At 37.1% G+C, this 20,464-nt stretch overlaps 1 protein-coding gene and 1 long non-coding RNA gene across 3 annotated transcripts in view; one reads left to right on the forward strand and one right to left on the reverse strand.

Annotated features, from left to right (window-relative positions):
- Positions 1-20,464, reverse strand: part of cftr (CF transmembrane conductance regulator) — a 115,132-nt gene that overhangs the window by 68,392 nt on the left and 26,276 nt on the right. Inside the window, exons 3-6 of the mRNA XM_008111173.3 lie at positions 12,751-12,859; positions 5,534-5,749; positions 4,031-4,120; positions 1,467-1,630 (exon numbers count right to left, since the gene is read on the reverse strand). Of these exons, the coding sequence (XP_008109380.1) occupies positions 1,467-1,630; positions 4,031-4,120; positions 5,534-5,749; positions 12,751-12,859 (579 nt within the window). The remainder of the gene's footprint in view (positions 1-1,466; positions 1,631-4,030; positions 4,121-5,533; positions 5,750-12,750; positions 12,860-20,464) is intronic.
- Positions 5,731-19,073, forward strand: LOC134299472 (uncharacterized). 2 transcript variants are annotated; one of them, XR_010006689.1, is made up of 5 exons: positions 5,731-6,532; positions 7,781-7,890; positions 12,052-12,168; positions 15,378-15,481; positions 17,698-19,073. It is a non-coding gene; the product is annotated as an uncharacterized LOC134299472 (long non-coding RNA). The 2 variants fall into 2 exon arrangements; XR_010006690.1 differs by lacking the exon at positions 7,781-7,890 and having other exon boundaries at positions 17,698-19,071.

A 20,464-nucleotide genomic window follows, 5' to 3' on the forward strand; every position in this document is an offset into this window, starting at 1 on the left:
GGTTGGTACTCATCTACATTTCTGAGCCAAAGAGCCGGCATTGTCCGTAGACACCTCCAAGGTCATGTGGCTGGTATGACTGCATGGAGTGCCGTTACCTTTCTGCCAGGGTGGTACCTATTGATCTACTCACATTTGTATGTTTTTGAACTGCTATGTTGGCAGAAGCTGGGGCTAACAGTGGGAGCTCACCCTGCTCCCTGGATTCAAACTATTGACTTTTAAGACAGCAAGTTCAGCAGCTCAGTGGTTTAACCACTGCATCACCAGGGGCTCCATATATATAGTTATCATTAATGTGAATTACGTCAACTTTGTGTTGATGTTTTCTGATGGTATTAAAATAGAGTACTAAAACTATTTTAAAACTTAAAATAAAAAAATAATTAATTCTCCAAAATCTATTAATTTTTCAGTAATTGTTTCAAAATGCATTATATTGTTGCATATCAACAACACTATTTTTGAGTAATAATTACTTTTTTGGAACTTTGGAATTTAAAATATATGTTAATATTTTATTAGTTTTAATTGATGTATTTAATAGTTTAAGAATGAAAGCATGTTTTATATATCTCCTCAATATTTTAGCATTAATGAATTAGGATTCCATACTGCTACACTATTAGTGAGTTAATTGTAACATTAATGTTTCCAAATATCTGCAGAGAACTGTCTCCATCAGCTTCCAGTCCACCTGGTTGCATCTGACAGGGGAAAAGAGCTGGGCATTGAAGCTCCCTCCATCTTTTATTGTGTTGATCCAAAGGGTATGGGTTTTTTTGTTTTTGGGGGGTTTTTTTCTGTGTCAGGAATGACTTGAGAAACTGAAAGATGCTTCTGGTGTAAAGACAGTGAGATCAAATTGCTTTCTTATTTCAAACAATTTGATTCCCTATCTCTCATGATGTCAACAGATAGTTCATAGTTTTATAGTCAAGATTTTACATTGTAAAAAAAACCTAATTGCACTGATAAATACTACATAGTAATGTGCAAATGGCTAACTAGGTTAACTAATGCCGACAAATATGGATACTTTTGATTTTTTCAAAAATCAGGGATATGCATAGGCCAAGCTACATTTAAAAGAAGGTCATCAATACACACATCTTCAAGAAGGTTTTTCAGTTTGGCAAGTATTCAAGAATTAATCAAAATTAAACATTACAATTATTTCTCTCTAAAGGCATACAGCAGGGTCTACATTTGGCCTGTAATTCCAAAACCATTCTAGTAAACACTTTGCACTCAGATGACTATCATCTGAGTACTAAAATGTTTACAGATCCAATGACTGTCTTCTTTTAATTGTAGGTTCTTGCCAGTTTCTACCATCTGGGTACTAAAAAGATTAGAGTATATGACAATGTTGTTTTAATTGTAGGTTCTTGCCAGTTTCTGTTTAGAAACTTTAATCAACAAACTCAATATTTTAAACAAATACCAGATATATGCTTCATCACCTGTATTTCATCATCTTTCGTCCAAGCCAGGACTGGAAAAGAGCGACAACAATTAGGAGAGCAAGTCCACAAAACGCTGAAGCCTGCAACATCTCCCAGAGAAGCCCCATAAGCAACACCACTTGTAAAGGAGCAATCCACACAAAATGCGCCAAGGCTAGACCCTGGAATATAAAGATGACAGAAAACATCATCAGAAACTAAATACTATATATGAAAAAGCATGTGGACAGGAGGAGTGCTTCAACCTTCTCCCCTCCTTGATATAACTCAGTCTCCATTGCTCACCCTCTCAGGCCCCTTCCACACAGCTGAATAAAATCCCACATTTTCTGTGTTGGATATATGGCAGTGTGAACTCAGATAACCCAGTTCAAAGCAGATATTGCAGGATTTTCTGCCTTGATATTCTGGGTTAAATGGCTGTGTGGAAGGGCCTTCAATCCATCACTGACCCAATCATTTCTAACAAAATAAAGGGTTGAGCTGGGCTCACTTTCCCAAACCAAGTCCTATTCTTTGAATCCCTGATCTGAATAAAGTCTTCAAAGGTGCTAATGATTCTCCTCAAAATATTTCCGAGTCAAACAATTTTTTTGGGGGGGGGGGGGGGGAGGGATAAAAGAGGCATTTGACTCTTTCCTCCCAAGTTCATTCCTGCATTGTTTTATTCTTTTGCTTCTATACTCATAAGAAAATACAACTAGTGTATATGTTCTTCCCATACCATTTGTTCTCCCTACAAATACATCAGATCTGCTAGGTTGGGAGACACTGATAAGACCAAGGCATCTCTAGGTGTATCCAAGCTGATTAAAGAAACTAGAAAGCCCCAGATTTTATCCCTTTCCTTTCTGACTTTATTTAAACATCCTTTTTTAAAAAAAAAAAAATCTAGAATATTTTTATTAGCTCCCGGTACAGAGATTTTTTTTATTCCAGGCCCCCAGATCCCAGTATGAAATCTGGGACTTTTCAATCCAACCCCTTCTACGTTGCCATATAAAATCCAAATTATCTGCTTTAAATTGGATTATATGGTAATGTAGATTCACATAATCACATTCAAAGTAGATAATGTAGATTATCTGATTTGATAATCTGGATTATATGGCAGTGTAGAAGGGGCTACATATACAAATATTCTCAGCTCTTTCCAGAGCAGAGTTCAAAGGTTGGTCGTATGGCCAGGCATAAATTGTCTGATTAAGAATACAAATAATATGCCTGCTGACAACCCTGGTAGGACAAGTGGAGCAGCTTACTTTCGCCCAACAGAGTAAACAGTATATATTCAGGAACATGAGTAACACCAGTGGGGAAAAATACGCTTTCTTTTGATTATTTTTAGAATTTGGAGTAAGTATCAACTTTTTGTCTAAACTTGTCCCACAGTATATCTCATTGCTTGAATCTATAGAACCAATCACAGCCAGATTTTATATTCATATCTACCTTAGGGTCTGTCTGTGTCTGTATTACATCTGCTCTTAAATTCTAGAATAGCAACTATTTTCTCTAAAAGTAATCCCAATAGTAAATGAACATAGTCAGCTCGATGGGTTAAGTGCACAGGACTCCCCATGAAAGTGAAAATCATGAATAAAGTTGTTTTATCTGAGAAAATACTTCTCTAAGAATTTCTAGAATTTTCTGCATGTCTTCATGTTCAACTTCCACTAAAAGCTGACCACAGAGTCTCACTAGAGGACCTAAAAATTCCCAGAGAAATTGTTTCTCTCTATCTAGGACCTCCAGAATGACTGGAAGAAGCTGGCCATGAAGTCATACTGGAGGATTTAGATATTCTTAGAGAGAACCGTTTAAATCAAATCCATGAATAATCTGAAAAAGTCAAAACCACAAATGTGGAGAGGTTATTGTAGTGGTAATCCCAGAACCGTATGAAATAAGCAAGGCAGGATGGAAGCTTCAGCATGTAATTCTGCCAAGTTATTACTTTGTTAAAGATACAATTTATTATACTGTTATAACTGTTATTTCCAAAAGTCCTGCAGAAATGAAGCGATAAAATCCCACGTATTTGGTCAATAATTTAACTAAATAGTCATTTAGTTAACATTTATTTAACATTTATTTAACTAAATGTTAAATAGTCATTTAATAATAGCTAGTTACTATCAAATGTAAAACTTATACCCATAGAATAACATGTTAGATTTACGGTTCCAGCAGTAAATCAGCAATATACTGCCAAACACACCCATAGACAATAAAAAAAATGTGATGGAATGTGGGGAAAAGAATATGCCAAGTGAGATAAATGTTGGGAACTGCGTACTATACACATTATTTCAACATTTCTTGTTTTACATGTCAATCCAAATAGCCAGTATGGTAGATTTTAATATTTTAAACAAAGTTGGAATCATTTCTAATACTGTGAGGCTGTTGTCTTATAATGAGCTTTAACTCTACAGTTAATTACTGCCAGTTAACTTTGTTTCAGGTAATGCTCAATCCTTTTACTTAGTTTGCAAAATGTAAATACCACTCTCTTTAAAAGATATTATAAACATATGATTATATTAGTATCAACATACTTCATCAAATTTATTCAGATTGTTTGAAAGGAGGCTAACGAGTTGCCCGGTACTTATTTTATCTAGGACTCTGCTTGACAATTTTAAGGTCTGCAAAACAAAAATAAAATAAAAATTACAACAGAGATTCATATGACACAAAAAAAGTTAAAATGTTACATAGCTATGATCAGCTTGGTGCTGATAATTGCCAGTGGATTAATACAAACTGTTTCTTACATGTACAAATGTTAGGAGGACAATTCTATACATACTTTCCTGGGAGAAATTCCCTTTGAAACCTTCAAAGTAGACTTTAATAGATTTGTACTTAAAATTGTATAACACTACACGTGTTTTCTCATTTAAGTAGATTTCACTGCATTTAATTAAGTTTACACTCTAGTAAGTAAAATCTAAATTTATTTTATCTACCACATTGAGCAAATACTGACTACTTCACTGGATCTATTGCTAATTTTTGAATCACACATTTAATGGAGCCCCCGTGGTGCAATGGGTTAAACCCTTGTACTGGCACAACTGCTGACCAAGAGGTCGGCGGTTTGAATCCAGGGAGGGGAGTGAGCTCCTGTCTGTCAGCTTTGCAGACGTCTTTGTAGATGGCCAATTCTCTCACACCGAAGGCGACTTGCAGTTTTGCTCCTGACACAAAAAAATCACACATGTATATAGGATATTATTCACATACAACTGAATTGATTCAGATGTGATAGCAAAATCATCTTAACTATGAGCTCTGAGCTGTGTGCTCATAGTTAAGATGATTCTGTCCTGAGTTTGTATTTACTTTCCAAATGAAATTTTGAAATACACTTCAAATCATCATTCAGTACTTCAAATCATGATTTCGGATTGTGGGTTGGAACGTATGAGTAAACTATTTTGTTTGTTGCTTGATAATAATAAAAAAACATAGAAGATGGCTTGCATTTTAGTCATCATGGGAAAGGAAAGAATCACAACACTATGAACTGAGATCTCAGCTTTATGACGCTGTAGGTTCCAGGCATTGGACAATCTGGCACTGGCAAGTGAGCAAACATCCTAGCAACATACTGTACGTATCTTCTACTAATAGGATTTTGGACCTAATTGCTGAGAGGTGTATGTGTAGATTGGAGCCATAAAAATTCTCTCTAATTCAAATATGTGTTAATTTTATTGCAAAAGTGCAATAGATCTAAGTATTTTTCTAAGTCAAATTGTTACATCTTGTAGAATGCTGAAGAATTATTTATTTGATTGTTTAAAATGTATGTGAACAAGAATTCAGGGTGTAAAACAATAATGCCATTGAATAAAAGAATAATAACATTACCATAATATCTGAAACAAATAATACCATTTAAAAACCCAAGTACATAGTTATAGGAAAATCCTTAAAAATCAGACTTTATACTGCATATCAATTACGAAATTATTGAACATCAAAAAGATGGTCCTTTCCATGGGATAGATTATTTTCTCAATAGCAATGCAGAACAAAAATAGAAAACATACCTTTTTATAAATTAAGCTAAACATGGCTATCCTTATCTGCATTCCAATGTGATGCAAGCCAAATATTGCTGGGTGAAGAAGCAACATCCGTACAATGAAGAGAAGGCATAGCCCTATGGCTAAATAGTAAGCGATTGATCGTTCAAGCGAATTGGAAGGATCATATGAAGCTATTATTCTTCCCAGTAAAAGTGGCTGCACAGATTTAGTAACTTCCTGTGGAGATAAAAAAGTGAAATATAATTTTCCCCATTTTCCCCAAAACATCTTAAATCTGCTGTCAGATGTATTTTACCCACTTCTACCTTAATGCTATGTCTTTTCAATAATGAAAGCAAGGGGTGGTTAATTACTAGAAATAGTGAGAATCATTCAGTTGTCATGAATCTTCGTGCTGTTAAAGAACTTCAACAATATTTTTATATCTTTTATCCATGACTCCCTACTTGCACTTCATATTGCTAATTGAATTTCAATTCTGCATAAATATTCTTTAAAATAATGGGGAAATTCCACCCTTTAAACATCTTGAATCACTCTTACAATATACAAAAGGGAGTTAAAGCATATTAAAACTTAATCCTCATTAAGTGATTCTGATGTTCCCTTGGGGAACTTGGAACAATTGATGTGGAATAATCAGACAGTGTGAGTTACCATAACACTGAACCAATTCAGTAATGAAAAGTGGCCTGTCATTTTATTTTGATATTTTTTTAATCTACCCTCAAGACAAGCACTTAATTTTTCATAAAATGTAATTTACTGGGCAGATTCTTTTCTCTTTCCTGCAGAGTAGTGAATTTGTCTTTCAGAAGCAATGGAAAGAAATGAAGAAAAAAAATGATAATATTATCCCGTAGTCTCAGCTGTTTCCCTATGTCCTAACGCAAAGAGTAGATGGGACGTAACTGAAGCTCGTGCAATGTCACTGAAATCCTATTTTTTGCTGATCTTAAAAGTGATGTCTGACTAAACAAGAGCCAAGAGGATTAAAAGGTAAATACAATATATTAATATTTTAATATGCCTGAGAGCTATCCCATTGAAACATTTAAAATGGATAATTCAAGCTTTATTAATGTAAGTATAAGTTTGTATAAAAAGTTAACACACTAAATAAAGGTTTAAACTTTCTTAATATTGGCACCTTTTCGGGAAGGACACTTTATCTTGAGCATTTTTCATAATTTCAAATAATTATGGTTTCCAGAATGGTTTAAAAGAAGTAGCCTATTACAGAACAGATGAAAGACAGGAAATTTCAGAACACTAGTGGTCACAGGGCACTTCCAGACAGCACTAAATTATGGGTTTTAAACAGGGGCAAAAAATCCCAGGACTTCAAAACAGGTCCACATACCGACCTGTTAGTCCTGGGATTTCTGCCTCCGTTTTCCAGACTTGCTGTTTTGTTCTGAAATTTAGAGGTTCCCAAGATGACCACCGCAGGACTTTCACCAGAAACCTTGGCATCTTTTTTTAAAAAAAAAAAAAAGCCCTGAGATGCGGGTATACGGACATGCGGATCATTGCAAAACTTCCGTTCTTTGTCCTGGTCAGAAAAACTGTGCCCTCCAGATGTTTCATGAAGTATCTGCCACACAAACAAACCTAATGGGGTAGGACCACTTCTGCCCAAGTCAGCACTACACAATGAAACAGGAGCACACACTTTCAAGCCAGGAACAGAACTTTGTCATTATTGACACTTTTTAGAGCCTGGCTACCTGGCCATCTGTCCAGACAGATTTGGTTGTGTACTTGTGGTATGAAACAATGGGGCGCTGTTCCTTGGTTATACATGGCTGTTTCTATTAGCCTCCTGCATGATCTTGGCTTTCAGTATTTACATTCCTCTCCAGCACACCCATGTCCCAACAGACAGTAGTAAATTTTTGCCATTTACTAAATTGTACCCATGTTGTCAGCATACACCCAATGGGGAACTAACATGTATAACTCGGCAACATCATCTTGTTGTTCTCTGGCACAAGTACAGCACAAAACTTGTCTGCACAGATGGCCATACAACAATGTCTGACTAATTTTAGTAATGATGACATTCTGTTCCTGGTTTGAAAGTGTCTGTTCCTGTTTCATTACATACTACCTAATGTGAAAGTACTTGTTGCACCCCAGGAACTTCATTTTTCTGTCACAAACTTCATTAAACAGGTGAATTATAAAGTTCCTCTTCCTAGGACAATGTTTTTGCCTTCTACTCAAATGTCACCTTCTTATTAGGAACTGACGAATGAGGAACAAACATCTAAAACCCAGGAACAAGCCCAGATAAAAAATCCCATGATGTCTGATTGCAGGGACATACAGACATGCGAAGATCCAGATATTTGGTAAAAAAACACGATATTCCTGCACCTGGAAATCTCATGTTTTTTGCCTTTTGTAGTGATTGCTTCCGGGTTTACAGGGAACAGCGTCTGGCCACCCTCCTGTTTGCTGTGGGAGCTCCTAGGATAAAGATACTGTCTGGACAGGCCCACAAACAGCTCCCAACGGAGACTCCTCAAATGTATCACCAGAGAACTACAACTTATTCTGGAAATAGTTCTGCCTTCTCACGGGTTCCTGGTGTCATGCCTTTATTGCCCCCAATTCCAAAGAGTTACTTACTGAAAGATATGCACCATGGATGAATACATGGGTACCAGACATTGCAACAAAGCCTGGTACCAACTCTGCCCATACATCTACTCAGGAAACATCATCTCAGGACCTAATCACATCAAACATTAAAGGTACTATCACTTTCTCATCCTCCATTGGAATACATCCCAATGGGAGGCACTGAACTTGAAGAAGGAACTAAGCAGAACTCTTTCACTTCAACATATATACCTACTACTAAACCTAAATGAAGCAAAGTTATTACCCATTTCTGCTTGTTGATATAAAGGGAATTTAGAAATGTGTCTTCATTAAAAATCAGGTCAGGCTACGACTGTCCTTTGCTTTTTGTCCTTTAAATGACCTGAAGACATCATTATGAACTGACTTCATACTATTATGTGTAATCACTTCCTAATAGATGAACAAGTAAGAGGGATTTGCTATTCCTCTGATGATTTCAGAAAACCTATACAATGAATCATATAGTTCCTGTTTTAAGTACCCACATAATTTTACATGACTACATATAATTTTGCAAAAAGACGAATACAACAGACTTGTGTTTGACCAACACAGCAGTGTTTTTAGTACACAGGGAGTAATATTTATAAAAGAACAAATAAAAAGAAAATTGAGCAGGTGTGTTGAATCCAACCACTTCAAAAATGAACCTTAAAAGCCAAATCATAATGAAAGCTGTTCTGTATTTGTTTATATGTACGTGTGGAATTCAAGGTCAAGAGAAACACAAAAATTAACTAAAATGCATAGTTGAGTAATACTTCCATTAGGATTATTGTAAATTTCACACAACAATGAGAAACCTTTTCAGTTTTCATCAAGCTAGATATAAATGTTCACCAGGGTAGGTGTTACAAAAACAAAATGGAGAGGGGAAAAGAAAACAAGAATAAAAAATGGCTAGTATGTTTTGGCTGATGGGGTTTACATTTTAGACCTAATCTCAAGTTGTTGACTGGAGATTACTAAATGAGCGAATCATATCTAGATAAACACAACACCCTGGGCCAGAACCAATTGCTAACACATTTTTTGAAAAACTTAAAGTGAATGTTTTGCTTACATCTGTCTCTAGTTTGGGTAGAGCACATTGTGAACAGAGAGCAGGTAGAAAGGAAAACATGACAACAAAACCGGTGATAAATTTTAAGTGGTGCATGAGTGGCAGGGCTTGGTTGGAAACGAAATCACTTTGTGTAGCATTATGCAATGGTTGGAAGGAATGAAACTTTCAAAACACAAAATGTGCATGATAGAAAAAAAAACTTCCTCTGGTTATAGATTCAAATCTAAGAATTTAGTGCTGCATTGTCATCTATGCAGCACTGAGTACACTACTCTTTGCTACTGTTTCTTGTGTATACAGTACAAAGATAAGACATGTGTTGTCAGATTATTTAGTGAAGTGATTTATAGCATTTATAGAAAAACAAAAGGAGTTACTACAAATAATAAAACATTGTACTTCTTGACCTTAGGGTGTGCAGGATGAAAAATTAAAACAATATTGTTTCTTAACAGATATGTCTACATGTAGATGCACAGGTTGAGAATGGATGTGAGCAGGCAAAAAGGCAGGCCAATATCAGTGGCATTTAGAGCAGACTGGAAAATACAGTGGCTGTATCTATCTACCTGTATTTCAATGTATAACAAGGCTCTTAGAAAAACACTGGCTATCGTTTGCTCAACCTCTAATGAATCATGGCAGTTTGGAATAAATTTTAGTCATACTGTTTCCTAGACGCTGGGCAGAGAAAATACAAGGAAAGCAGAAAGAAAACAATAGTAGAAAATTTGAAAAATATAACCTTAAAAATTGTATTTTGGTAAAATATAGAACAAAAATTAAGGAATGATATTTCTGTACATTCTTGAAGCATATGACAGAGAAATTATACTAATTTCATCACAATAAAACTTTAGAGGGGAAAAAATCAAACTCCATTTCCCCCATGAGTCATTCCTTTTGATATCAGTCATAAACTTTGCTGTATATCATAATGACATGTTGCACAATACTAGTTTCTTGTCTCACACACCTCAGTGTATTTCATACTGAGATAATACCTAAAACAAATAGGAATGTGGCAAATATCTATATAAGTATGGCAGTCATTACTTCTACTGTCCCGGATCAGAAGATGTATATCAGATGACTGGGCACCAACACAGGTTAGGAATAAATGACAGATAACTAACACTAAAAGTACTAGCACCTAAACCTAAATCTTTGATTCTATATTGAACTGATAAGATAATAGTGTTATATGGGTTCTGTGAGTTGAATTTTGGACACATATTGTATTTACTCACATCTAACAAACACCTATTTTGGCTAAATTATCTTGCCAAAATCAGGGTGCACATTAGATTTAACAATAGGGGAAGCTGCTTCAGGAGCAACTGGAGCTTCTATTTGAGGGATGTCACCTGTAATGTAATAGTCATAGCTCAATGCTATATGATCCTGGTATTTGTAATGCTGTGCATTACATTTTCCAGCAAATGCTTTTTTTTGTTTCGGGGTTTTAAAAATTTAGGTGCACATAAAATTCAATGGCACCTTATTCAAAGGCACTGAATAAGATATATGTAAAAAGGTAGAAAATAGAATTTGGTATATATCAGTAGTGGGCAAAGTGTGGCCTTCACAAATTTCCCAAGACCCTTTAGGGAAGTGGTTCTTAATCTGTGGATCCCCAAATGGTTTGGCCTACAACTCCCAGAACCATGGTCTTAAGAGAAATGTTCCTTACACATTTTGGTGGTTGTTTTCTGCACTTTTTTCACATCTGGAGTAGCCTCTTTCTGTTGTGGTGGCCAGACCTGTATATAGTATTCAGGTTGTGATCACATTGTGAAAGTTGAATAAATAACATGTCCTTGTCCTGTTGTTTTGTCTTATGGAAGAGTATAATTTTTTTCAAAAAAAATATAGTGTGTCTTAAAACCATGTGCTATTTACTTAAAGAAAAATATTGACTTGATCTATATTCTCTAGGGAGGAGGTGGAAACATCTCACTATCCAAATGTTGTTAGACTACATTTACATAATTACTGAGCATTATTGGTCATGCAATCTGAGCCTCATGGGAGTAAAACTTCAACAACATCTAGAGCAGAAGTCCCCAAACGAGGACCCGCAGGCTGGATGTGGCCCACCAAGGTCATTTACCCAGGCCCCACCTTAAACTTTAGACTTAGGATACTTCCAGACAGTGCCAAAAGTGGGTTTTAAAATCCCGGGACCTGGCAGTAGGTCCACACAAAGACATGTCAGTTCCTGGATGTGGTCCCCCACCGTTCTCACATTCTTCTTTGGAAGAGGATCAAAATGGAGAGTGGACAGGGGTCATGTAGCAGATTTTTTTTAAAAGTCCTCTGTTAGGTGCTGGACTGTATATACACAGTACATGCAATTATCTTAATATAAATATAAGCAGATTTGCATGTATGTATATAAGATCCAGCGCATAATGGAGGGAATTTTTAAAAAACTTCTGTGGGATCTCTCTATTACCCAACTGTTAATTCAATCTCTATTTAAGATTATAAAGTCTAAAAGAAAGACTTTCAAAGAGTTTTAATTGCTTTCCATTTGTGCTTCCCCTGAGCCACCTGTGTATCCGTTTGATCAGCTGTTTTGGGTTTTTTAAAAGTGCATGTGTGCTGGAGCAGTCTACACAGGGGGAAGGGAAGGAAAACCGTGTTTTGCATGACTGCAGGGATATACAGTCATGCAAAGGTGCACTTTTTTCAGACTGAATCAGGTTTTAAGTGGACCTTTATAACACATGCTTTTAGCTCTTAACCCAATCCCTCCCCACTTTGGCTAAACATAATTTCCCTTTTAACACAGCTACTTACAGGTTTTACATCATGTGTAGAAGGGCTCTCAGGCTCGCCCTAAGTCTTAAACAACATGAAGACACACAACAACAGGCAAAAACAGACCTGCACTTCCCACTAAATATGGGTAAGTTTATATTGGTTTACATTATTCTTCATTTTAAATATTGTATTGTTCCTTCATGTTTTTTGCACTACAAATAAGATATGTGCAGTGTACACAGAAATCCATCCATTTTTTTTCAAATTGTAGTCCAGCCCCCAATATTTGGAGGGGCCATGAACCAACCCTCTACTTAAGGGCCCCTGATTTAGAGTATCACAGGTCCCCTCACTTGATTGCATGTTTAGCTTTAACATGTTGAATTAGGTTTCATATATCCTACACTAAACCTAGGGTTAAAAATCAACTTTCTTATTTCCCTTCTCAAGTGAGAAAAATGATTTTTAAATTAATTTTATATCTCATACATATTGTGAATGCAGAGGAGAACAAACGTTCTGTTGAATACATAATTATTTAGGAGATGCATTATGCAAATTATAGAAGGTCCAGGGGTTTCATTTAACGACACCTGTATTAAATATTCTTACACAGTGTTAAAAGAAACGGAAACTGGAAGCATATTACTCTTTAGAATTCACAGGAATGTGATATGGTGGTAGAAGAAAACAATGCATTTATTGAAATTAGGGGGGGAAATCTTACCCCTAAATATAGTATTATTCCATAGAATGTAAACCTCCAAAAGAAACAGCGTCTGAGAGCATTGATGAGTCTAGGTTTTTTCTTTGAAGCCAACTCTCTGTCCCATTCTCTGGTGGAAGAAAAAAGATCATTAAGATGCGTAACCAAATACAGCATTCTGAGGCCGTAGCATAGTTCATTTCACCCAAGTATATCCAAGGAGATTCGGCTACAGTGATTAATGAAATAAAAGATTTGCAAAGACCCCGAAGATTTGAACTTCAGTGTCTCGATAGCTCAATAAAAGTTCAAGTGTAGTTCAGTCACATATTTGGCAGATCTAAATATCGGGCTATACATCATTCTGCAGGGAGTTAATTCATTAAAAAGGTCACACTGTATGTTTTAAAGAAACCTGTTGTACTTCTTAAGTCCAATAAACAAATAATAGGCAAATAAAGGTTTTGGACCTCTTCCAATTTCAAGAGAGAGAGGGGGGGGAGAAAACAAAGACAAATGATGTGACTTTTTCGTTGTGTTCAATATAAAGCTTTTCAGGCTGCACTAAAAAAAATTTGGATCACATAGACAACCCAACAGTCAAGGGAAATGCTAAACCAGACTTAATGTGGTCTTATAATAAAACATTATCTAAATACTTTGTAATATCTTAAAATGTTATAAAGTTGCATTTCTATTTAATTTTGTGGCACATTTCAAAAATGGTGATAATATAAAAAGTTGCTTTTGGCTACAGATATGCAAATATAATCTCACTGAAATCAATGGAAGTATCATGTGTCATTCCACTGTACAAGAAATATTTATCCATTTGGTCCAGAGTTGGAAATTCACTTTGATAAACACTATTTGAAACACAATATCCCAGCCCCTGCGTCAGTCAGGTACCACAAACCACAGCAGTACATAGGCTCCAACTGCAGCCCCTAAGCGTCTTAGCCTTTAAACATATTGCCCTAACACCAGTCTGCACTTCTCACATTATTAGTTTATGTATGACACAAAGTAATTACCTTCTGTTTTCTTTGACTACTAACATGGAAACTGCTAGGTCTTCTTCTCTTACAGCGACTATTATGATATTATGGCAATCCATAGGTTTCTTACTTCCTAGCTGTTGACACCTCTTTCTCTTTCTGTTAAAGCAGAAAATTGTATATATACCCCTAATTGCTTTTGGGTGAGCAATATTCTATCCCTAACACCAAATAAAATAATTATTTGGATATTGTCATGGATCCATATCTGGTGTGTTGGAGACACCAGAACACCTCTGTACCATGAGTTTCATAGCCAAGGTCAAGGAATGAAAACATCTGGGGCCCTGAGCAGGAAGGAGCCAGCTCATACTGGAAGGCATGGAGGTTGGGGTTTTGGGGACCGAAACTGAGAAGTTGCCTTTTTTTTTCATTCATAACTTTGCTATATAGTAGTAACCTAGCATTAAAGAAATGTCCAATATTACTTTGTGAGTGAATTTAATTGCTACTAAGGTTCTGCAATCATCATATAATGTTACAAATAATATCTCAGTAAAAGTCAATAATCAACAGTAATGTCAGAAAAGAGAGATCACAGCAAAGGCAAGGGCGACCTACCCCCCCCCCCCCTCAAGAGACAGTAGGTACAACGGGGATTGAAAAACAGAGAATCCTCAGAGTAGTGACCAGATAATGTGAAAGAAGAAACAGAGTTAATAAAACTGGATTATGTACAAGTGAAAGAAGCCTGGGATTTGGTTGCAGAAGGTGAATGGACTGAGCCTACATGGCCCATCGCAGAGAGCCAAAAGCACAACGCCAGGTTGTGGGAGATGAGATTTCCTTTGATCCCTAAAGTGACTATGAGAGGTAAATTCTATGGAGACAATGCTCCAAAATATTTCCCTGGCATTGGTAGTAAAGCATCTAAGGTTGGAAGAATAGCCAAGGTCCAAGGCCTCCATCAAGGGAGCATCCTCAGAACTGTGGCAACCCAGCAGGCCCATTTACTCAGCAGAGGAGATAAGAAAACGGGCTAGGCAGTCAGTCTCCTGGGCCCTGGTACAAGAGGCTATGGTCAGCGTGCTGAGCCAGGGGAGACAGTGAGGAAAACTGAAAGTGAAATTCAAGGAAAACCCGCAACAGGTGTCATACTTTCTCACCAATGTGCGTAATTACATGCAAGACTATGGAGACACTTTACCCTTGGAAGATGTGAAAGTTACATACTGTGGGGGCAAACCTGAAGGGAACATCAGTGGACTGGCTAGTTCAGCTCTATGAGGGGAGGGCGCCCGAGTTGAACACCCTGACTGATTTCTTTGAAACACAGAAGGTAAGGTTTCAAGACCCACTGGTTAAACTGAGAACAAAAACTAAATCAAATATTTGAGCCAAGGGCCCAGTACAATGTCAGAGTATGTCCTGTAGTTTAAAGTGATTGTAGGAAAGGTGACTGATTAGTCAGAGAACACCAATTTGGAGGGTTTCAAGGAAGGCCTGAGACCTGAGTTGCTAGACTGGGTCTTCCACAGAAATGATCCTGCAAGCTTGGGGAAGTGGATTTATTTGGTTGGCAAGATAGAGAATTTATTTATTATTTTATTTATTTACTCTATTTATACCCCGTCTTTCTCTACCCTGCAGAAAAGACGTCAAAAGACGTACAGGAATTCCCCACTTGTGAAAGAGCAAAACAACAACCTCGCAAACCTCAAGTATTGTTTGCAGTCAGTGGCCGATCCAACCAGGTCATAGAAGCAAATTGAAATGGATTTTATTGTTGAGTTACCTGATAGCAAAGGCAATACTCTAATCTGGACAGTTAAGATTTGTTTTCCAAACAAGCACATTTTGTACTATGCAAGCAAATTTCAACTACTCCACAATTGGCCAGACTATTACTGTAGCATGTATACAGACTCCATAGATGTCCCAAGCGCATTACAGTCAATTGGGGCACACAATTTACAGCCAAATATGGAAAGCTTTCCTAAAATTATTGGGCACACAACAAGGGTTGAGCTCAGCCTTTCATCCAATGACAGGTGGGCCTACAGAACAGCAGTTCAAGCAGCTTTTGTGCTGTTACTTGAACTGACTCGGTCAAGTTCCTCCCTTTTTCAGAAGCCGTTTACAATAACACCATAACACATTCTAGCACGGGCATCACCCCCTTCAAAGCTGTGTATGGCCAGAATTTCATTCCATTCCAAGAACTGCTGGCTGCAATATCTGCTGCAATGTCACCCTACGAATGGAGCAGTAAAATAATTGAGAATTAGCCAATAATTCAGAAAGTTCTCCACAAAGCCAAAGCGGATTACAAACGGTTTGCTGACCATACACTCCTACCTCAGTTGAACTTTAAAGTGAGGAAGTGAATGTATCTGTTGTCAACGAAACTGGCTCCAAAATTCGTTGGTCCTTATTCTATCAACAAAATCATCAATCCAATTACCATTCAACATGAGTTGCCCCTCAATCTAAAATAGATACACCCTGTGTTCCATTGCACCCTGCTGAAACCAGCCTCTTATCAGTCTACTTGGCATCCCCGGGTTTCTATACCTGGCCCCATTCTAACTGATGGACAACAGTAGTTTTCTGAATCAGTGTTCCAAATAACCCCAGAAACAGGCCTAAAAACCCCATCTACACTTCCATATTATTCAGATGATCAGCTTTGAACTGGAATATATGGCAGTGTAGACTCAGATAATCCAGTTCAAACAGATAATCTGGAATCATATACTGGATTATATGGTAGTTTAGACTCAGGCTGGATCTACACTGCCATATAATATATATTTATATTTGGTTATCTTTTCAAGTGAGTCATCTCTCACATGATATGGCCTTGCATCCCATATCTGGAGGCTAGAAAACCCTCCAGATACAATTTGGGATGACACACAAAGCTGCAATAGGAAAGGAAAATAAAGGAAGTGTCATTTGCTAATCATCAAACATGAACATAACATTAATTATTGTGTGAACAGATCTAAATCATAGAGGTAGATCATTCTTATTTCAGAAAAAAAAGATTATATCTTACAATCTGGTGGAAATTAGCTTTGTACAATCAGTGATAAAGTTCCAGTTATTTTGCCATGGTATAAAGATTATGTATAGATATGCCTCAGTTAACAAAATTAGATTGTTCATTATTTTTAGAAGAAAATTAGGTACCAGAGGCAAAAATAACATAAATTAAGTTGCTTCTAAATGAATTCTAATGCCACAAGCAAGAAAAATGTGTTTTAGCACACTTTTTAAAATTAAAAACTAACAATATGTTCATGAGAAATGAAAGGATCAAGTCAGGTAAACCTTCCATAAGGTTTATATGCTTTCCTCATTTCTCTTTGGCTGGATCTACAGTGCCCTATATCCCTGGGTCTGATCCCAGATTATCCACTTTGAACTGGATTATATGAGTCTACACTGTCAGATAATCTGGGATCAAATCCTGGTATATAGGACAGTGTAGATCCAGCCTCTGTTTTATCATTCACATATGCTTGGTAAGGCCCCAGCTACACTGCCATATAATCCAGTTTCTGATCCCAGATTAGTTGCTTTAAACTGGATTATATGGCAGTGTAGACTCATATAATCGAGTTCAAATCAGATAATCTGTGATCAGATACTGGATTATATGGCAGTGTAGATCCAGCCTAAAGTATTCTGGAAGAAGCTACTGCTTGCCTTTCCTGATGCAGGCCCCATCTACACTGACATATAAAATCCAGATTATCCACTTTCAACTGGCAGTGTAGACTGATATAATCATGTTCAAAGCAAATAATCTGGATTATCTGATTTGATACTCTGGATTATATGGCAGGGTAAATCCAGCCTCAGCTACAATGGTAAATAGTTAAGAGTGGGACCCCATTATTTCCAAATTCAAATTTTATTTACTGTTGCAATTTAACATTGAATATCTCTGTTTCTCTTTAAGGTCAAAAATCCAACTCCCTTCAAGAGACAGAGGAGGAGAAGGAAAAGGAGGTTGACTGAGCATAAAAAGATTTTACAATATGGAGCTTCTTTGTGAGAGGCTTTGTTGAATGAGATGTGTCTGGAAAAGTCTTTGTTATTCTTTCCTGTTATAACAAGAGTTAAAGCAAGAAAATTGAAGTTGAAGTGGATTAGTTTTTAAAATGACCCAGTTCAGTTTCAAAGCTTGCATAATAAGCTAATAAAATATCATGTAAGAAATAAAGATAATTTGAGACAAAAGCCAAAGTAGATAAATGGTTGGTAATTCAGTCAGAGGGAAAACAGAAGGGAAATCTGTCTAGCAAAAAAAAAAAAAAACCTATAAAGTAATTCGTTAGTTAAACAGAGACTATGAAACAGTCTCCAGCATCACCCAAAATTATCTTTAACAGACAGCTTTCAATATGAGAATTTATTTCTTAAAGTAACTTTCTTAAAGTAACTTACAAAGTGCTTCAGTTTATGTATTCCCAATAAAATAAATGTATTAGTGATGGATGGTTTTATGGCTGCAATTTATCAAGTTTTGGAGGCATTCTTTGGTATCCGTTTTGTCAGATTGTTTAATTATTGCAGAATGAACAAATAATTCCAAAGCCAAGACCATTTTGATGGTGATAGATGGGAAAGACCTGGCCAGCCCATATATTTAGTGATAATAGTATCTCTCTGGGTTTATCTTGTGCAGGAATTCAATGAATAATGTCCAGTGAGCAATTTATATTAAACAGAACATGTTAATATTCTTACAAATGTTTGTTATTTTGATGCTACTGTTTTCAATGAGTTAAGTTTATGGTATTGGAGTACTTAATATTGGTATTTAATACAGGGAGAAAGTTTTAAAATGGGATGGGGGACTGCACTCCCTTATTTAATGGAGCTCCGGGTCCTTCCACACAGCCATATAACCCAGAATATCAAGGCAGATAATCCACAATATCTGCTTTGAACTAGGTTATCTGAGCCCACATTGCCATATAACCCAGTTCAAAGCAGATAATGTGGGATTTTATATAGCTGTGTGGAAGGGGCTTCTATGGATCATTGCTATGGGATCATGGGCGCTACAATAAGTGCTGGTGACTCACCAGACTATAAATCTTAGGCTTGTACAGCATTGAGCCATGGCAATTAAAGTGGTGTCAAACTGCATTAATTCTACAGTGTATATGAATCCTTATGACACTGAAATGGAAGGACCTAACCACATTAGAGATTCCTACATGAACAGAAAATTTGAACAGTCAAATCTCTAAAATTGCAAAAGTGTCTGTCCTGCACAGTTGTATCTGTTTGATGCCATTTCAACCAGGATCCAAAAGCTTGGATCCTGGTTGAAACAGCACAATCCTTGTGCTACTGAACTGCTGACCTGAAGGTGTGCTCCCATCTGTCAGCCGTAGCTCCTAACAACCTAGCAGTTCGAAAACATGCAAATGTGGGAAGATAAATGGGTATTGCTTCGGCAGGAAAAGACAAAGAAACGCTCCAAGCAATCTTGTCAGCCACACAACCAAGAGGTGACAACGCAGGCTCCTCGGCTTGAAAATGGAGAAAGCACCTCACCAGAGCCAGAGATAAGCACCGCCTCCAGAAGCAGGAAATGAAAGGAGAAGCCTTTGTCTTTGTTTGTGTTTGTGTGTCTCATTGTATATAATTGTAAAGGCATTGAATGTTTGTCTATGTTTGTTGTAAATGCTGAAATCTGCTCAGAGTTCCCTAGGGGAGAAGGGCAGAATATAAGTAAAGTGTATTATTATTATTATTATTATTATTATTATTATTATTATTATTGACACAACGACGTTGTATGACACAGCAAACAAGATAGACATGCTGGATTTCGTCTCACAAAATCACAAGTCGAACACTTCCCAAGTGTCTAGGACTGTGTGATGTATTTTCGCATGATGCGTGCAGATCCCAGCAGGGTGGCCTTTTGCAGTTGGCAGATCGTAATTTTGTCAATGTCTATTGTTTCCAAATTCCGGATGAGATCTTTTGGCACGGCACCCAGTGTGCCCATCACCACCGGGACCACCTGCACTGGTTTCTGCCAGAGTCTTTGAAGTTCAATCTTGAGGTCTTGATAGCGGCTGAGTTTTTCCTGTTGTTTTTCATCAATGCGACTGTCACCTGGGATGGCAACATCAATGATCCAAACCTTGTTCTTTTCCACAACTGTGATGTCTGGTGTGTTGTGTTCCAGAACTTTGTCAGTCTGGATTCGGAAGTCCCACAGTATCTTTGCGTGTTCATTTTCCACGACCTTTGCTGGTTTGTGATCCCACCAGTTCTTTGCTGCTGGCAGGTGGTACTTGAGGCATAAGTTCCAATGGATCATTTGGGCCACACAGTTTTGCCTCTGTTTGTAGTCTGTCTGTGCAATTTTCTTACAGCAGCTGAGGATAGGATCAATGGTTTCGTCAGCTTCCTTGCACAGTCTGCATTTTGGGTCATCAGCTGATTTTTCGATCTTGGCCTTAATTGCATTTGTTCTGATGGCTTGCTCCTGGGCTGCAAGGCTCAGGCCTTCTGTCTCCTTCTTCAGGGTCCCATTCGTGAGCCAGAGCCAGGTCTTCTCCTTATCAGCTTTTCCTTCAATTTTGTCAAGGAACTTTCCATGCAGTGTTTTGTTGTGCCAGCTGTCAGCTCTAGTTTGTAGTGCAGTTTTCTTGTACTGGTTTTTTGTCTGTTGTGTTTTGAGGAGTTTCTGATTTTTG

This window comes from Anolis carolinensis, chromosome 5 (assembly GCF_035594765.1).
Source record: "Anolis carolinensis isolate JA03-04 chromosome 5, rAnoCar3.1.pri, whole genome shotgun sequence".
Taxonomy (NCBI): domain Eukaryota; kingdom Metazoa; phylum Chordata; class Lepidosauria; order Squamata; family Dactyloidae; genus Anolis; species Anolis carolinensis.